Raw genomic sequence first — 17,135 nt, forward strand, 5'->3', positions numbered from 1 at the left:
GTCAGCTTAACACTCGCTGGCTGGAGCTCATCAGAAGCGCTTGGACCCCTTCTGCCAGAGGGTTCCTGTCCAGCTCTTGTCATCTGGCCACAGGCACCATCATAGGAAGTCTGCAGTGATTCTCCACCATGACCAGATGTGGCCTAACACTGCTGGGTCACAAGGTGGCTTGCACTTACATCGTGCAGCACGCAAGTCCGGTCCTCCGTCCCCTTCAGATGTGGCTTGCCTGAGCGTGCCAGATGAACTGGGACCACCTAGACCAGGGTGGGAAACCTACAGCCCACAGACCGGGTCTGACCCCTGAGGCTTAGGGCTCCCCTGCACTGGTGCTCCAGCCTCACAGTCTCCCCTGTGTGGCTGGAGCATGAGTATTGGCTCCCTGCTGTGATGGGGGACAAGCCCTGAGCCTCACAGGCCTGATCACAGCAAGCTGGAGCTGGATCTGGTCGGTGGGGGTCTGCCTGAAGCAGCAGGAAGCTCTGCCACTCCCTTTTTCCCCCTCCTCCAAGCTGGGAGAATGGCAGTGCAGGGAACCACTGGCCTGGAGGGTTTTTCCCGCCACTGCTCCCATTGTCTATATTCACAGCCAGTGGGAAGCAGTGGCAGGGAGCACAGAGCCACATTTCACCCTGCCTGCCAGGGAGCTGTGCCAGGTGAGCACCCCACCCCCTTCACACATCCTCATAGCCAGATGCGACAGCCTTAGCCATCCGCTCCTGCATCCTACCTAACTCCTGCCCAGACTCCAGCTGCTCTGGCACCCTACCTGTGTCCCACCCAGACACTGTGTCCCATCCATCCTGCTCCCCAGCAGCACCCTCCTGCACACCCATCCCCTCATTTTTGGTCAGACCTCAGAGCCTAGGGTGGTCCACAAAATCAACTAGCCCCAGGCCCTCAAAAGTTAACCTGGCCTCGGGAGGCCCTGACTGTCAGCCCTCCCTCTCTCCGTGGGGCTGGAGCATGAGCAGAGTTAGATGCCTCAGACAGGGGCCACAACAGTGAGAGTTGGGTTTTTCTTTTTGCTTCTCAATTACCTATGGCTCTCTACTGACTTTTTTCTGTGAGTCAGTGGCCCCCTGAGTAATTAAAGGTTCCCCACCTCTGACCTAGAGAGGCTGGTCACACACTCTCATGAGGCTCTTGAGTCCCTTCAGTCTGCACAGGACTGCTCTTCTCCAAACACCAGCCATTGTGGTTGCTAGTCACAGATGTGTTAGGGCAGGCCAGGCATCTGGGTGACCTCCATACACAAGGTCTGTGGTCATAGAGCTGCTGTTGCGCCTTACAAGACCTCCATGCAATGTGTGTAGCTTGCCAGATGTTTTGGGTCCATCGTCAGAGGAAGTGTGTGTCAATGTTCAATGTAAACAGGGTGGTGCTTGCTCCTCTCTGCTGTGCCAGGAAGCCCTCAGGTTGTGGGTCTTGCATCACCCACTCAAAACAGGTGGAGGTGGTGGTGTGTCTGTTGGGGCTCATAAAATGAACTGGCCAACTGCCTCAGCAGGTCCTTCCACGGCCACAAATGATCTCTCCATCAGGATGTCATCAGTAATATCTTCTAGAGGTGGGGTCTCCCTGAGTAAACCTGCTTACAACAGGCACCACCAGCAGTTCTGCTCCTTCTTGAATCACGGCCCTGTTTTGGTCACTAATGCCTGGCTCCTCCTGTGGACCTGGCACCTGCTATACACATTGACGAATATGAGGGGGTAGCCATGTTCGTCTGTATCTGCAAAAACAACAAGAAGTCCTGGGGAACTGTGCAGACGGAAAGACCAGCTTTGTCAGAATGCATCTGGCAAAGTGGGTCGCTGCCCATGAAAGCTTCTGCTCCAAAAAATGTGAGAGTCTGTATGGTGCCCCAGGACTTTTCGGTTTTTGCTGTTCACATTCCTGCCTTTCCCTCTCAGCCACAAGACCTTTCTCGAGGTCTGGCAGCACGAGGCATGGCTGATACTCTCAGTGTTGGCATAGACCCTCCTGCACTGGTTTTCCATGCTGTTGCCTCATCATGCAGGACCATCACTCCTCCTTGGGACCCATCCATCTCACAGTGGAGAGAGCTCCAGCTCAGTTAAGGAGGTTCTCCTTGGCAGCTGAAAATCCTCCACTGGTGTTGCTTACCTGGCCACATGGAGAAGGTTCTTTATTTGGGTCTCACAGGAAGGTGCCCCTGTACTGCAGTCATCAGTCTCATTTATGCTGGACTGTTTGTTCCACTTGAGGCAGCAGGGGCTAGCATTCTTGTCAGTCAAGGTGCATCTGGTGGCTATTTCTGCTTTCTCTCCCTGTGCTGGGGGGTGATTGACGTTTGCTGACTCCATGGCTAGACACAGTGCACCCTTTGGTGGGACAACCAATCGCACCACCGGACCATAACCTGTCCTCTCTAGGTCATGTGGGTCTGCCTGGAAACCTCTAGCATCTCGTTCTCTGCATATCTCTTGTGTTCCTTGTCTATAACTTCAGACACATGAGTATCAGAGCTCAAAGGTTTAATGTCTGAGCTCCCTTATACAGATGCATCAGGATGTCTCCCTCCCAGTTTTATCCCTGGAGCCTCGTGCTAACGACAAGGAGCATGTGCTCCCTTCCCTGGATGTCAGATCCATGCTGGCTTTTTACATGGAGCAGACAAAGCTTGTTTGGAAGTCAGTGCAGCTCTTCATCACCATCCCTGACAGGGCAAAAGTACTGCCAGTGTTCTCCCAACAAGTCCCTTTTTTGGACTACGGCTTGTATCAGGACATACTATGACCTAGCAAATATTCCAGCCCCAGAGCTGACAGCACACTTCAAGTAAGTGTAAACTTTGTCTGCCGTGTTCATGGTGCACATTCTCATCCATGGCATCTGCAGGGTGGTAAAACAGTTGTCAGTTCACAGCTTTACAGTGTTCTATGCCATCATACACCTGGAGGTAATGCCAGATTTGAGAGAGCAGTGCAACTTGGTGAGCACCAATCCTCCTTTGGGGCACGACTTGGGAGTCACTTACTTGGAACAGACAGGAGCGATCACTGGAGGATGTTTACCTACCTTCTGTAAGGTTGGTTCTTCGAGAGGAGGAGTTTGTGTCCATTCCAAGACTTGTCTGCATCCCCTCTGTTGGAACGTCTGTCAGGAAGGAACTAGAGAGGCCATGGGTTGGCAGGGACCTATATACACTCCAGGCAGCGCCACTGGGAAAAACCCTTGAGACAGTTGTGCTTGTGGCACACACACCTGCTTGGAAGAGACATGAGCAATGCATCTCAAAGAAAAACATTTATGAAACATAGATAACTGCTGTTTGTCCAGTGGGAACTAACAAGGGAACCCTTTTCCCTTTTCTTCCACTATTCCTTTTATTTAGGGTGCATTGCTGGAGTGCAGCGTTAGCAAACGTACCTGCCCTATGGGGCTGGGGTTGCTCTGTGGGTAGGTGGCAGTGGGCTGGTGAACGGGGCTGTAGTTTGAGCGAAGCTGTAGTTTGAGCGGCTGAGCCTCTGTAACGTTAATAAATAAGCTTTTGCTCTGTGGGTCTGTGTTGCAGGAGAGGCAGCTTTCCGCCGTGGGTACAACAAACCCGCGTTTGAGCGGCGCCCTGGCCCAGCCATGGAACGGGATCCTGCCCGCCCAGCCACCGCCTCCGCCCCCGCGACTCCAGATCACGGAAAATGGAGAGTTCCGCAACACCGCTGCTGAGCACTAGCCACCGCCCCCGCGAGACGCGGCCCGGGGGAGATGGGGGCGCCCCCAGCCCGCAGCTCGGCGGGAGCAGCAGAGACCCTGGCAGGGATGCAGTGGCCCTCCCAAGCAAATAAACTTGCATGGGGGGGCACCCATTTGCCCCTTCCCTTTGCACCAGCGCCCCCCCCCACCTCCTGCCCCCTTGAACTAGCCCTCTCTCCTGCACTGTCCTTCGGGGATGGTATGATGCTTTGAACTCAACTTCAGGGTGTTTTATAGCAGAACACAGATGACAATCTTACATCCCCTCCTCTCATGCCCCTTCCCCTCCCCTCCCAGGGGGAGCAAGGCTGACACCCCTTTCCCCCTCCATGGACCTCCGCCTCCCCCTGGAGGAAACTGGGACATTACCTTTTCCCTCTCTCTATTTCTCAGGAGTGGTCTCTCCCTGGCAGCCATATTATTATATGGCCCCTCCTTTCCCAGGGTGTGTCCATTGGAGGAGGGAACTCAGCTCCAGCCTGCTCCCAGGAGCCATGGTAGGGGCTGCTGGGGGACAGGTTTAAGTTGGCCGTGTTCCTAGAGGTTTACTCTCCTAGAATCAGAGAATACTAGAACTGGAAGGTATCTCAAGAGGTTATCAAGTCTAGTCTCTTACCCTCACGGCAGGACCTAGCACCATCTATATCATTTCGATGTCATCCCCATGGTGTAATCTTAAATGAAACTGTAATCTGTATTTCCTGGTGACTCCAGAACAATCCTGGAGGTTTGGCTACCCTAGGGGCAGCTGAGGGTTGAGGCAGCTTCAGACAAAGCTGTTCCATTTCCATGCCTATGGGGGCTCTGCCTAGCTCCAGCTACCTAGGGCAGTGGGACTTTTCAGAGTGTGACAGAGGATTCACAGCTCTGTCTCAATGTTTGGAATTTGGGTTAGGGTCAAAGATCTGTGAAGTAACAAGTACTCTCCATGCCCTACCTCTCACGTGCCAGCCTCACCCCCTCCAGCAAGGCATGGCACCCCATACCGTTGCCCTGGCCAAGGGTGAGACCACCCCCTTTCCTGCCTGGCCAGGATCAGGGCTGAGGTTTGCTGCTGCCTCTGCTATTCCTGCCTGGTATCAGTGTTGGGGGTCTCCCCAGCTCCCACCTGCTGCCAGCAGTGGGACCCTACTACCCTCTCCCTCTGCTCTCTGTGCTCTCCGTACTCTTGATAAAGGGCTTTGCCTGCTCAGCCCCAACCCCTCCAGTGTCCTGCACCCACCCCCATCTTTGGAAATGATTATCTGGACATTGATCTTTTTTTTTTCCTGGGGAAGGCATTGAGGGAAGGGCATTTTCTCCCTTTCTTCCTCATTCTCAGACTCCCCCTGTCCCCCAAGTCTGGGGTTGGTGGGGGGGGAGAACAACCAACAAAATAATGAAGCCATTTCTCTGCCCACCCGCCAGCGCGTGCAGGGCACCAGGGTAGGGGGGGACACCCCCCCAAAGCACGGAGGACTGGAGGGGACTCTTGTGGCTATTCACCGTCGTGCTATGGTCTGAGCTGCTGGGTGAATGTGTTCAGCACAGTGATTGTACTGGGTGTTTCTTTGCTGTTTCTGTGTCTCTATTTCAGACTTGGGCGAGGACAAGACTCGCCATTAACCAGCCCTTCTTTGCCCCCTCCCCACCTCAGTCCATATTTCTTTTGTAAGGACTCTCCCCTTCCTCCCCAACCTACGGACAGCGGCGACTTGGGCGGCGCCATGATATTTATACGTATTAATTATTATTATTATTATATAAAAGTTTGTACATATGTGAAATTTCCTCTGCCTGCCCTGCCTCCCCTGGACACATCGCCCCCTGGGCTGGGCGCTGTAATTACCACTGGATTTGTACTGTACATAGACCTCTCTGGACCTCATTCTCTGTATATACCCCCCACCCTTGGGAAGGGAGTTCAGGTCATGAGCGCCCACCCTGACGGCGTGTCAGGCACCCTGGGCGTCTCTCTCTGTTTTATTTTGTCAATTTTATTTTTTCTCATTTTTTCTGGAGTGTGTGGTGCCAACGGAGAAATGTTTAATAAACAGCGATTGTTCTTTTATGCCACCTTGGCCTGTTGCCACAGGGCACAGCCGTTGCAGGGGTGGAGAGGTTACTGTTTTGGGTCATGAAGCTTGCCTCGTTGGGTGGGGGCAAGGGTCTGGCATAGGGCATGGTCTATGTGTGGGGTCCAGTGTGGTATGCTGGGCCACAGCACAGGAGGGGTCTTGAGTGGGACACAACTCAGGGATCCCGTTCGTGTGGGGTGCAGAGTCAGATTTCTGGGGGGCTTTAGTGGGTTCCTGCATGGGCGTGGAGCTTTGTCCATGGGGAGGGACACAGCTCAGGCGTCCCACTCGTGGGTTGCAAGGTAAGTTTTCTGAGGGGTTCCTGCGTGGGCACAGAGCGTACTCGTGGGGAGGGACACAGCTGCGGGGATCCCACTCGTGTGGGCTACAGGGGGAGTTTTGTGGAGGTCCCTGGGGGGTTCTTGCGTGGGAGCGGAGCGTGGTTCGTGGAGAGGGGCACAGCTCGGCGATCCCACTCGCGTGGGGAGCAGGGCGAGTTTTCTAGGTGCTCCTAGTGGGGAATTCCTGCGTGGGAGCGGACTGTGGGCCGCTAGTTGGAGGGGGGGGGGGGGGGGGGGGTCATCCCTTGCTGGGCACCTGGAAAGGTCCAAAGCCGCCGCTGGCTGGAGAAAGCTAGATTTTAACGTCGGCCGGAGGGCCTCCAGGGGCCGGCCTCGCTTTGCCAGCCAATCACAGAGCGCCCTCTTGGCCAATCAGAATGCCGGGGGGGCGGTGCGACTGGCCGCCAATCGGACTCGAGCTTCGGCAGAACTACCTTGGGACTGGCTGACGGTCTCGGCTCCCAATGGGCGGTGCTGTCTGACGTAGGCGAGTCTCAGGGCTGGCTGAGCGAGGGTGGGCCCGCCGGTGCGTGACCTCGGGCCTGCCAGCGATTGGCTCAAGTCTGAAAGTCGAAAGAAGGAGTTGCTTTTGATTGGCCAATGGCCTCTCCGGAGGCGTGCTCTGGCTTGGTTACTCGAGTGACCCAGCTGAAGTAGGCGGAGTTTTCTGGGGGTTGGTTTTGCTGGGCCCGGGCCGAAGGGGCGGGATTTCCCTGGGTTCGCGCTCGGTCGGCCCGGCCCGCTGGGAGTCGGTCTACGCACCGCCGCTCACAGGTGAGGGTTGGATTTTCCCCGTGGCCTGGGTAGGGGGCTGAGCAGGGCGCTGGGGTGGGGGTGCTTGGGCGAGGCGCTGGGGGGCTGAGCAGGGCAGGGCGCTGGTAGAGTGGGCGGGGCGCAGGGGTGGTGGTGCTTGGGCAAGGCGCTGGGGGGGCTGGGCAGGGCAGGGCAGGGCACTGGGGTGGGGGTACTTGGGCGAGGCGCTGGGGGGCTGGGCAGGGCAGGGCGCTGGTAGAGTGGGCGGGGCGCAGGGGTGGGGGTGCTTGGGCAAGGCGCTGGGGGGGCTGGGCAGGGCAGGGCAGGGCACTGGGGTGGGGGTACTTGGGCGAGGCGCTGGGGGGCTGGGCAGGGCAGGGCGCTGGTAGAGTGGGCGGGGCGCTGGGGTGGGGGTGCTTGGGCGAGGCGCTGGTGGGGGCTGGGCAGGGCAGGGCAAGGCGCTGGGGGGGCTGGGCAGGGCAGGGCAGGGCACTGGGGTGGGGGTACTTGGGCGAGGCGCTGGGGGGCTGGGCAGGGCAGGGCGCTGGTAGAGTGGGCGGGGCGCTGGGGTGGGGGTGCTTGGGCGAGGCGCTGGGGGGGCTGGGCAGGGCAGGGCAAGGCGCTGGGGGGGCTGGGCTAGGCAGGGCAGGGCACTGGGGTGGGGGTACTTGGGCGAGGCGCTGGGGGGCTGGGCAGGGCAGGGCGCTGGTAGAGTGGGCGGGGCGCAGGGGTGGTGGTACTTAGGCAAGGCGCTGGTGGGGGCTGGGCAGGGCAGGGCAAGGCGCTGGGGGGGCTGGGCTAGGCAGGGCAGGGCACTGGGGTGGGGGTACTTGGGCGAGGCGCTGGGGGGCTGGGCAGGGCAGGGCGCTGGTAGAGTGGGCGGGGCGCAGGGGTGGTGGTGCTTGGGCAAGGCGCTGGGGGGGCTGGGCAGGGCAGGGCAGGGCACTGGGGTGGGGGTACTTGGGCGAGGCGCTGGGGGGCTGGGCAGGGCAGGGCGCTGGTAGAGTGGGCGGGGCGCAGGGGTGGTGGTACTTAGGCAAGGCGCTGGTGGGGGCTGGGCAGGGCAGGGCAAGGCGCTGGGGGGGCTGGGCTAGGCAGGGCAGGGCACTGGGGTGGGGGTACTTGGGCGAGGCGCTGGGGGGCTGGGCAGGGCAGGGCGCTGGTAGAGTGGGCGGGGCGCAGGGGTGGTGGTACTTAGGCAAGGCGCTGGGGGGGCTGGGCTAGGCAGGGCAGGGCACTGGGGTGGGGGTACTTGGGCGAGGCGCTGGGGGGCTGGGCAGGGCAGGGCGCTGGTAGAGTGGGCGGGGCGCAGGGGTGGTGGTGCTTGGGCAAGGCGCTGCGGGGGCTGGGCTAGGCAGGGCAGGGCACTGGGGTGGGGGTACTTGGGCGAGGCGCTGGGGGGCTGGGCAGGGCAGGGCGCTGGTAGAGTGGGTGGGGCGCAGGGGTGGTGGTACTTAGGCAAGGCGCTGGTGGGGGCTGGGCTAGGCAGGGCAGGGCACTGGGGTGGGGGTACTTGGGCGAGGCGCTGGGGGGCTGGGCAGGGCAGGGCGCTGGTAGAGTGGGCGGGGCGCAGGGGTGGTGGTACTTAGGCAAGGCGCTGGTGGGGGCTGGGCAGGGCAGGGCAAGGCGCTGGGGGGGCTGGGCTAGGCAGGGCAGGGCACTGGGGTGGGGGTACTTGGGCGAGGCGCTGGGGGGCTGGGCAGGGCAGGGCAGGGCGCTGGTAGATTGGGTGGGGCGCTGGGCTAGGCAGGGTGGGGCACTGTGGGGCTAGGCACAGTGCTGGGAGGCTGGGCGGGGTGCAGCACTGGGATGAGGGTGCTTGGGCGAGGTGCTGCAGGGTTGGGCAGGTTGCCTAGGGCTGGTGGAGTGGGCGGGGCGCTGCGGTGTGGGGGGCTTGGGCAAGGCTTTGGGCGGCTGGGCAGGGCACTGGGGAGCTGGTAGAGTGGAGTGGGTGGGGCACTGGGGAGCTGTGATGCATGGGGATGGGCAGAGTGTGGCTGCATGCAGAGGGTGACTGTTAGCACTGTAGGCTGTGCAGTGGGTGCTATGGGACAGTAGTGTGGGGAGTTTCTATGGAGTTGCTGCAGTGTGTGGGTGGGGGTATTGGATGAGGGTCTCCGCTTCCAGGAATCTGGCCTGTGAAGCCCATTAGGTCTCTGGACAGGAGAGCAGCAGCCTTGGGAACAAAACACTTGGCACTCTCTTACAGTTTCCCCTCAAGCTGGGCCCTGCCATCTGCTTGGCTTGGGCATGGGTGGTTCTCTGAGCTGTAACACACCAGCTGGCCTCCTGCAGTGATCTTCCTTCTCCCTTCTGTGGCAAAAGCACCATGGGGAGGGATTTTCTGGTAGCTTCAGCAGTCTTCACTCCCTGTCTTTCCTGTTGCAGGGACCTGTCCTCTGAAGTTAGTGCCATGGAGCCTGACACCCGCAGCATCCAAATTGAGTTCCCCCACTATGCTGCAGTGCTGCTGGAGTCACTTAACAAACACCGCTTGGAAGGCAAGTTCTGTGACATCTCCATCCATGTGCAGGGCCGGGTCTTCCAAGCTCACAAGAGCGTGCTGGCCGCCTCCTCACCCTACTTCCATGACAAGCTGCTCCTCAATGATACCAACTGCATAGTGCTGCCCAGCGTCATTGAGCCAGAGGCCTTTGAGAACTTGCTACAGCTCATCTACTCTGGCCGCCTCAAGCTGCTGATGGAAGCGCTGCCCAGTCACTTGCTGGTGGCCAGTGGACTGCAGATGTGGCAGGTGGTGGACCAGTGCTCTGAGATCCTTAAGGAGCTGGAGGGGGGTCCCTGCCGACCCTGGTCAAGCAGGGCAAGTGAGAGCCAGTCCCCAAGTAGCAGCAATTATTTTGCTGTGAAGGACGATGGAGATCCAGGGGGCAGCAGCTCCGAGGGGCCTGGGCATGGTGGGGTGTCATCGGGCCGGGCAGCACCTGGCTGCCCTGACACTGAAGTGATGAAGATCCGGGTGTCCCAGGAGGAAGAGGAGGAGGAGGAGGAGGAAGAGGAAGAGGAACATCAGACCCAGATCTGCAGTGGTTCGATGGACAAGCCAGTGAAGATTGTATTAGAGGATGATAGAGAGGTTGGTAGCAGAGTCAACTCCAAGGGGCCATCTTCAGGGGAGCTGGATGGTGCTTTCCATGGCCCCCGTGATCACCCCAAGATCTTTTACATCAAGCAGGAGTGCTTTGACCCTGACGAGGCAGCAGTGGCAGCACTGGGAGGAGGTGTGAGTGCTGCAGGTGAAGCCAGCTTTCTCAAGTCACTGACACAGGGGCGGGCATTGGGCATAGCTGAGGTTCAGGGCCTCTGCCAGGCAGAGTTCCAGCCAAGCAGTGAAGTCAGCTACATAATCCCTGCTGCAGCCACTGGTTCCACCACTGCCGCCTCCATCACAGCCCCTGGCTTTACCATTAAGGCCCAGCCCCTCTCCTCAGATGAGGCTGGCTTCCCCCAGAGCTCCTGGAAGCCAGTGGACCTACATGGCAATGAGATCATTGCCCATGCAGTGCATGGTCAGGTGGTGCACGCACCTGTCAAAATTGTGGCGGCACCTGATGGGAAGAAATTTGGTTGCCTGTGTGGCAAACGCTTCGCTGTCAAACCCAAGCGCGACCGGCACATCATGCTGACTTTCAGCCTGCGCCCCTTTGGCTGCTCTGTTTGCAACAAGAAGTTCAAGCTGAAACACCATCTGACGGAGCACATGAAGACTCATGATGGCAACCTGTACTCGTGTGAGGACTGTGGGCGCAAGTTCCGTGTGCAGAACTGTTTCCTCAAACACAAGGAACTGTGCAAGGGCCAGGGCTGGGCCACTGCCTGCTGGACCTACAAATAAAACTGGACGGGGACAGCGCGGAGGACTCCTGACACTGTCTGTAGGCTGAACCCAACCCCTGAGCTCTGCTGCTCTGGATCGTAAGGGCTCTTCCCTCCTCAGCTCAGAACGCTGCTCCAGGCCCTGGGGACACCACAGAATGAAGGGGACATAAATGGGAGATTTGACATCAGCACATTGGCTCCCTGTGTTGCTCCATGGCTTAATATTTCTGATGTACAGTTTTTGCCATGGTCAAAAAGGGTCGGAGTTTGAGAAAGCAAGAGAGGTGCTGGTTAATGTGACAACTCAAGACAGCAGGCTGGAGCAAGGGGCTGATGGGAACCTCAAGGCAGGGGATTAGCAGCCATGTTACATCCCTACTTCAAGTCTGGTGCTGTTTTCCCCGGAAGGGTACCACTCTCATTTGAGCAGCCCTAACTGTTGGATCCCACATATTCTTCACTCAGCTGAGCCCATCTTCCTGGCTATGGGTGTATCCCGGGTGCAGGGTCCATGTCTGCTGCTGCTTCTTGGGATGTTGGCTTTGCAGCTAGATTTGAACCAGCACCTCAGCCTTGACCAGCCCCCCAATTGCTTGTACACATGCCCTCAGAATGTACCTTCTTATGGGTGCTCTGGGTTGGAGACTAACCCCTTCAGGGACAGTAGATCAGGGGAGCAAAGAACACAGGCTGAGACTCCTGAATCAGTGGCATGTAGGATCTGTGAAAACTACAGCTCTGAGGTGCCCTCCTGCAATTCTGAATTCTGGTCAGTTTTCCAGCCAAGGCCATGTCTCTCCTGCCTATTTCCCCATGACCCTGCTCTTGAGGAGAGCGGCAGTGAGCAGCCTGCCCTTCTCTAGGAGCACTCTCCTTACACCTAGTCTGTGACTCTTTGGCCCTGTGCCCAGTCTGGGATATTCCAACTCCTTGCCGTGGGAGACCCACCCCAGAAAATCAGTGTCCCTGAGCTGGGCCTTGAAATTGTCCCCAGTTGATGGGTCTTAATGGTTCAGTCATTGATAGTCCTCAAGAGTGTCACATGCCTATCCCCAACAGAATCTTGACTGAACTAGAATGGCCTTGTCAAATTCAGGCTGGCTTTTCAACACAGCACAAAGTGAGGGGCACAAAACACAGATCACCCCTGGATCCTCTCTCCTACTGCAGCCACTTGCTAGGTCAGTAACCTGGATGCCAGCATCTGCTGGGCTAGGCCTGGGTGCATGGCCAGATCAGCTGGGTGGTATAGAATCAGGTTTCGTGGTTTGCAAAGGGAGAGTTTTGGCTATGGTGCTCCCACTATCACCCCACTCTGCTTCAAACCAGGCCCAGTGTGAGCTGCTTCTCCTGTCAGAGCAGCTCAGCCACTCTGCTTCCAAACCCTCCATTGTGTTGGGTCCCAGGCGTGGTGACTCAGATTCCACACTGAGCCCCAGCATCCAAGCAGGTTGGGCTGGGGCCAGAGCTCCTCTTTTTGGCAGTGAGTGGTGTGAAGGTGCTGTAGGCTAGAGAGTGTGCTTCTCTGTGGACCTTTCTGCTGACTGGTGCACAAAGTAGGGAGCTAAGCACCATGTTCTGATCAGGCAGGAGAGGTCACTTCTGTGGAGCTGAAGTTCCTGAGTAATTGCCATCAAGGCCCATGTTGGGGTGGGCTTGTCAGCCTCTCTGCAATCCCTGGCCTGCTTTCTCCCCCTGCTGTCTTCCTGGCCCTACTATGGGCGTGTTTCTTAGTGCCTTTATTTGCTCTCCTTTTCCCACCAGTTCCCTGCCATGATTCATGCCCCTTCCCCCGCCCCACATGCCAGTGGGAATCTGTTTCCTTGAATAATACCTTGAGCCATCTCACTCAGCCACACAAGGAAAACCAGGTCCTTATTTGTAAGTGCATGTGCCTCCCTGGGTGCCCTTGCATGGGCTGTGCGCATACGCCCTCCCCACCACAGATCCTGGTACTGGTGCATGAGAATGGCTGTGCTGGATCAGGCCACTGGTCCCTCTAAGTCCATGTCCAGTCTTTTGACTGGCCAGTGCCAGATGATTCAGAGGTTCTTTTTTTAAAATCCAGTTACACTTTTGGCCTTCAGAGCATCCCCTGACACCAAGTTTCACAGGTTGCGTTGTGTGAAGAAATGCTGTCTTTTGTTGGGGTTACACCTGCTGCCTATTCATTTCATTGGGTGACCCATAGTTCTTGTGTTACGGGAACAAGTAAATAGTGTTTTCGTATTCACGCTTTCCACACCAATCAGGATTTTATAGACTGCTCTTATATCCCCCCAAGTCATCTCAATCCAGTTTGTACACTCCCAATCTTTATATTCTTCATTTGGAATCTGTTCCATATTCCTGAGTGTTTTTGGAGACCTCTGTAGATTTTGCAATTCTAACATGTATTTTTAAGATAGGGGACCTGAACAGCACATAACATTCAAGGTGTGGCCTTATTGGTGATTTGTTTAGTGGCATTATGACATTTTCTATCTTTATCAATCCCTTTCCTAATGAACCCTAATGTTCTGTAGCCTCTGGCCTGGGTTCAAGGATTTAATTCCTTCTTTGTTAACTGCAGTATTGATTACCTCCGATACACTGTGTGGCTGCAAATCAGCTTAACCTGTTCCAGAGCAGGGTGCTGGTCCAGCAGGAAGTCCAAACACATCCTGCTTTTCTGACCCAAGTAGCTTCAGTTTTCTGCATGTTTTCTTTTGTCCTGGCCAGAAGAGAGAGAGACCTAAATCTGGACATCTCAGCTAAGTATTGGTTGAGGAGGGGCCCCATAGGGTTGTAACTGGTCGTAGCTGAAGGGTGCCAATGTGCAGCACTAGTAGTACTAGTAGAAGGCATCCTTCAGTCTGCATAGACTATGGATCGCGCCCTTTAAAGTTTCAATTGAGGACTTCATTTACAGCATCTATTGTAACTATAAAGACCCACACAAGAGTGACAGTCCTTGCTGCATCTCTTGCAGATGTAGTGGGTGTCTGGCAAGTCCTTATTGTGCTTTCTGTGCGCTCGCTTCTCCTCTGCTAGCTGTCTGATCTTCAACTCGCCCTTCTGAAGGCCCTTGTGTAACCCCTGCCTCCATCTGCTGCGGTCATCTGCTAGTTCTTCCCAGTTGTCCAGCTCGATGTCTACCTCTCTGAGGTCTCTCTTGCAGACATCTTTGTAACGCAACTGGGGGCGTCCGGGAGGTCTTTTGCCAGAGGCTAGCTCTCCATACAGGATGTCTTTTGGAATCCTTCCATTGTTCATCCTGTGGATGTGGCCAAGCCAGCGGAGTCGACGTTGCCTGAGGAGGGTGTGCATGGTTGGGATTCCAGCTTGCTTGAGGACGGCAGTGTTGCAGTTGTTCCACGAAAACATGAGAGGAACCATCCAATATGACGGCGCATTATCGGATGCTTTCAGAATCAGGAGCGGTGTCAAACAAGGATGCGTGCTTGCTTTGACATTGTTTGGGATCTTCTTCGCACTCCTCCTGAAGCATGCCTTTGGATCTTCAACAGAGGGCATCTTGCTGCACACAGGATCTGATGGGAAACTGTTTAACCTTGCAAGGCTGAAAGCTAAGACTAAGGTGCGAGAAGTCCTCATCAGAGACATGCTGTTCACAGATGATGATGCTGTAGTGTCTCACACAGAAGACCAGCTTCAAAAACTACTGGATCGGTTCTCCAAAGCGTGCAAGGACTTTGGGCTTACCATCAGCCAAAAGAAGACAAACGTACTCGGTCAGGATGTTGCTGAATCCCCATCAATCAGCATTGACAACTATATGTTAGAGGTCGTCCATGAGTTCGTTTACCTTGGGTCCACCATCACTGACACCCTGTCGTTGGACACTGAGCTAAATAGGAGGATCGGAAAAGCGGCCACAACTCTGTCCAGACTCAGCAAGAGAGTGTGGAATAACAACAAGCTGTACACTCACACCAAAATGCAAGTCTACAGAGCCTGCATGCTCAGCACCCTCCTTTATGGCAGCGAGACTTGGACCCTGTATGCCCGCCAGGAAAAGAGGCTGAACGTCTTCCACTTGCTCTGCCTCAGGCGCATCCTTGGAATATCATGGAAGGACAGAGTTACCAACACTGCTGTCCTCGAGCAAGCTGGAATGTGTAGCACTAGGGCAAAGGGAACCACATATAGTAGTGAGGGGCAACCCAGGCTATTGAGTAGGTTGCATGAGGGGCCCTCTTTCACCTCAGTGGGCTGCACGATTGTCACCCAAAAAGGTTTCCTAGGATAGGGTAGAGTTGCGAAGCATGCTTGCATGTGTAGCATTTTGGGGTGTGCTGATTGGATGCAGGGAGAACGCTGTTCTCTCACAGGCTGCGTTGTGTGCAATCAGCATGCACCTCACTTTGCCTGCCTTTGCTTTAAGTGTGAGTTACTTGTGTAATACTGGTAGAAAAGAAATTATGCAGACAAAAGAACAGGGCAGAGATTAAAAGAAATCTTGTGGCCACACATAGAACCCAATGGGCTGCAGGCTGCCCACATATGATGTAGGGGGATCTAAAGGGAAAGAGATGGCAGAGGAGCTCTGAAGCCTAGCCCCAAGAGCTGAGTCCCAAGGGAGCTGGGTCAGGATCAGTCTTTCCTCTGGCTGTGGGACAAAGGAGTCCCAGAATCATAGAATCCTGGGGTTAGAAAGGACCCTAGGAGATCATCTAGTTCAGCCCCCTGGAGGTAAGGGAGGGGTTAACCCTAACTAAATCATCCCAGCCAGAACTTTGTCAAGCTGGGACTCAAAAACCTATGGAGATGGAGATTCCACCACTTTGCTAGGTAAAGCATTCCAGTCCTTCACCACCCTCCTGGTGAAATAGATTTTCATAATGTCCAACCTACACCCCTCCTTCTGTAACTTCAGACCACTGCTCTTTGTTCCATCATCCATCACTACTGAGAACAGCTTTTCTCCATCCTCTTTGGTGCCCCCCCCCCCGCCCCTTTTCAGGAAGTTAAAGGCTGCTATCAAATCTCCTCTCACTCTTTTCTTTTGCAAACTAAATAAGCCAAAGTCTCTCAGCCTCTCTTCATAGGTCATGTTCTCCAGACTCCTCACCACTTCTGCTGCCCTCCACTGGACTCGCTCCAATGCATCCACATCCTTTCTATACTGGGGGGCCCAGAACTAGACGCAGAACTCCAGATGAGGCCTCACCAGTACCAAATAGAGGGGACTAATAATGTCTGTAGATCTGCTGGAAATGCTTCTCCTAATGCACCCCAACATGCCATTAGCCTTCCTGGCTACAAGGGCATACTGTTGACTCATATCCAGCCTCTCATCCATCATAATGCCCAGGTCCTTTTCTGCTCCACTGGGATACAATGCTTGGGATCCTTCCATCCCAAGTGCAGGACTCTATACTTGTCCTTGTTGACACTCATCAGATTTCTTTTGGCCTAATCCTCCCATTTATCTAGGTCACTCTGGATCCTGTCCCTACCCTTCAATGTATCTACCCCTCCCTGCAGAGTAACATCATATGCAAATTTTCTGGGGTTGCAATCCATCCCCTCATCCAGGTCATTAATGAAGATGTTAAACAGTACTGACCCTAGACCCAAATCTTGGGCCATCCCACTTGAAACTGATTGCCAACCAGATGTTGAGCCATCCATTGCTATACATTGGGCTCAATCATCTAGCCAGTTTTCTATCCCTTACAGTCCAGTGTCCAATCCATACTTCCTTAATTTGTGGGCAAGAATATTGTGGAAGATTATTTGAAGAGTGTAACACTAGCTTGGGGAGAAGGGATGGAAACAGGAAGCTCTGCAGCAGGGGAGGGTGGATGAAGGGGTGTGAACAAAGCAGTGTTTTTTTGTGTTCAACAGATGTACAAACCCATCTGTACGTTGTATAAAGTTTTGCTATGGAACTGAAGTCGTTTGTGCGTCATTCTGGCCTTCTCACGAGAACCCCCTGTCCTTGATACCCTTAGTAGGGGACACTTGCCTATGACTGCCCCCTTCATGGGGGGTCCTGCCCCATGAACCCCTGCCCCCTTACGGCCGCGTCACCGTGCTTAACCACATATGCTCCGGCCCCTCCTGGCCCCATCCCATAGGGCCCTATCGCTCACCCCTACCCCTCCTATATGGTCCCTTTCCCCTCTATGGCCCCGTCCGTCCGTCCGTCCCTCCCTTGCCTTACACACCCCTGCCCCTTCCCTGTCTCACCCGTGCGCCGCCCACTCGCCCCACTTTAATAAGCATCGCCGCGACCTCTGACCGCGAGTGCGCCGCCCCCACTGATGGGTTTACGGGGTGATTCGAAGCTTCTGTTCCCTCCGGCTTCTGGGTCCCGGAGCTGCGGCGCTTCGGCCTCGCCAGCAAATCAGAGACGCCAGGGGACGGGGTGTTGGCGATGAGCCAATCAGCGGACCCAGAGTCCGCTGACGTCGAG

The 17,135-nt window shown here is 55.9% G+C and overlaps 2 protein-coding genes across 7 annotated transcripts in view; both read left to right on the forward strand.

Moving 5' to 3' along the window:
• The window catches only part of SYNGAP1 (synaptic Ras GTPase activating protein 1), a 59,134-nt gene extending 53,369 nt beyond the window's left edge, over window positions 1-5,765 (forward strand). For 5 of the 6 annotated variants that reach the window (XM_075016409.1, XM_075016410.1, XM_075016411.1 and 2 more), the window contains one exon: window positions 3,542-5,765. In XM_075016409.1, coding sequence (XP_074872510.1) covers window positions 3,542-3,700 — 159 coding nt within the window. In that variant the 3' untranslated portion in view covers window positions 3,701-5,765. The remainder of the gene's footprint in view (window positions 1-3,541) is intronic. The other variant, XR_012648475.1, reaches the window with a different exon arrangement.
• Window positions 5,766-6,860: 1,095 nt separating this feature from the next.
• On the forward strand, window positions 6,861-10,735 carry ZBTB9 (zinc finger and BTB domain containing 9). Its single transcript, XM_075016571.1, has 2 exons — window positions 6,861-6,892; window positions 9,260-10,735. The coding sequence occupies exon 2, from the start codon at window positions 9,285-9,287 to the stop codon at window positions 10,725-10,727; it is 1,443 nt and encodes a 480-aa protein (XP_074872672.1). The 5' UTR covers window positions 6,861-6,892; window positions 9,260-9,284; the 3' UTR covers window positions 10,728-10,735.
• Window positions 10,736-17,135: the final 6,400 nt, after the last annotated feature.

Source organism: Carettochelys insculpta, chromosome 22 (genome assembly GCF_033958435.1).
Source record: "Carettochelys insculpta isolate YL-2023 chromosome 22, ASM3395843v1, whole genome shotgun sequence".
NCBI classification, from domain to species: domain Eukaryota; kingdom Metazoa; phylum Chordata; order Testudines; family Carettochelyidae; genus Carettochelys; species Carettochelys insculpta.

Bases quoted from the DNA above. Each gene is read 5' to 3' on its own strand.
- ZBTB9 (XM_075016571.1), top strand. From the start codon at position 9,285: ATGGAGCCTGACACCCGCAGCATCCAAATTGAGTTCCCCCACTATGCT.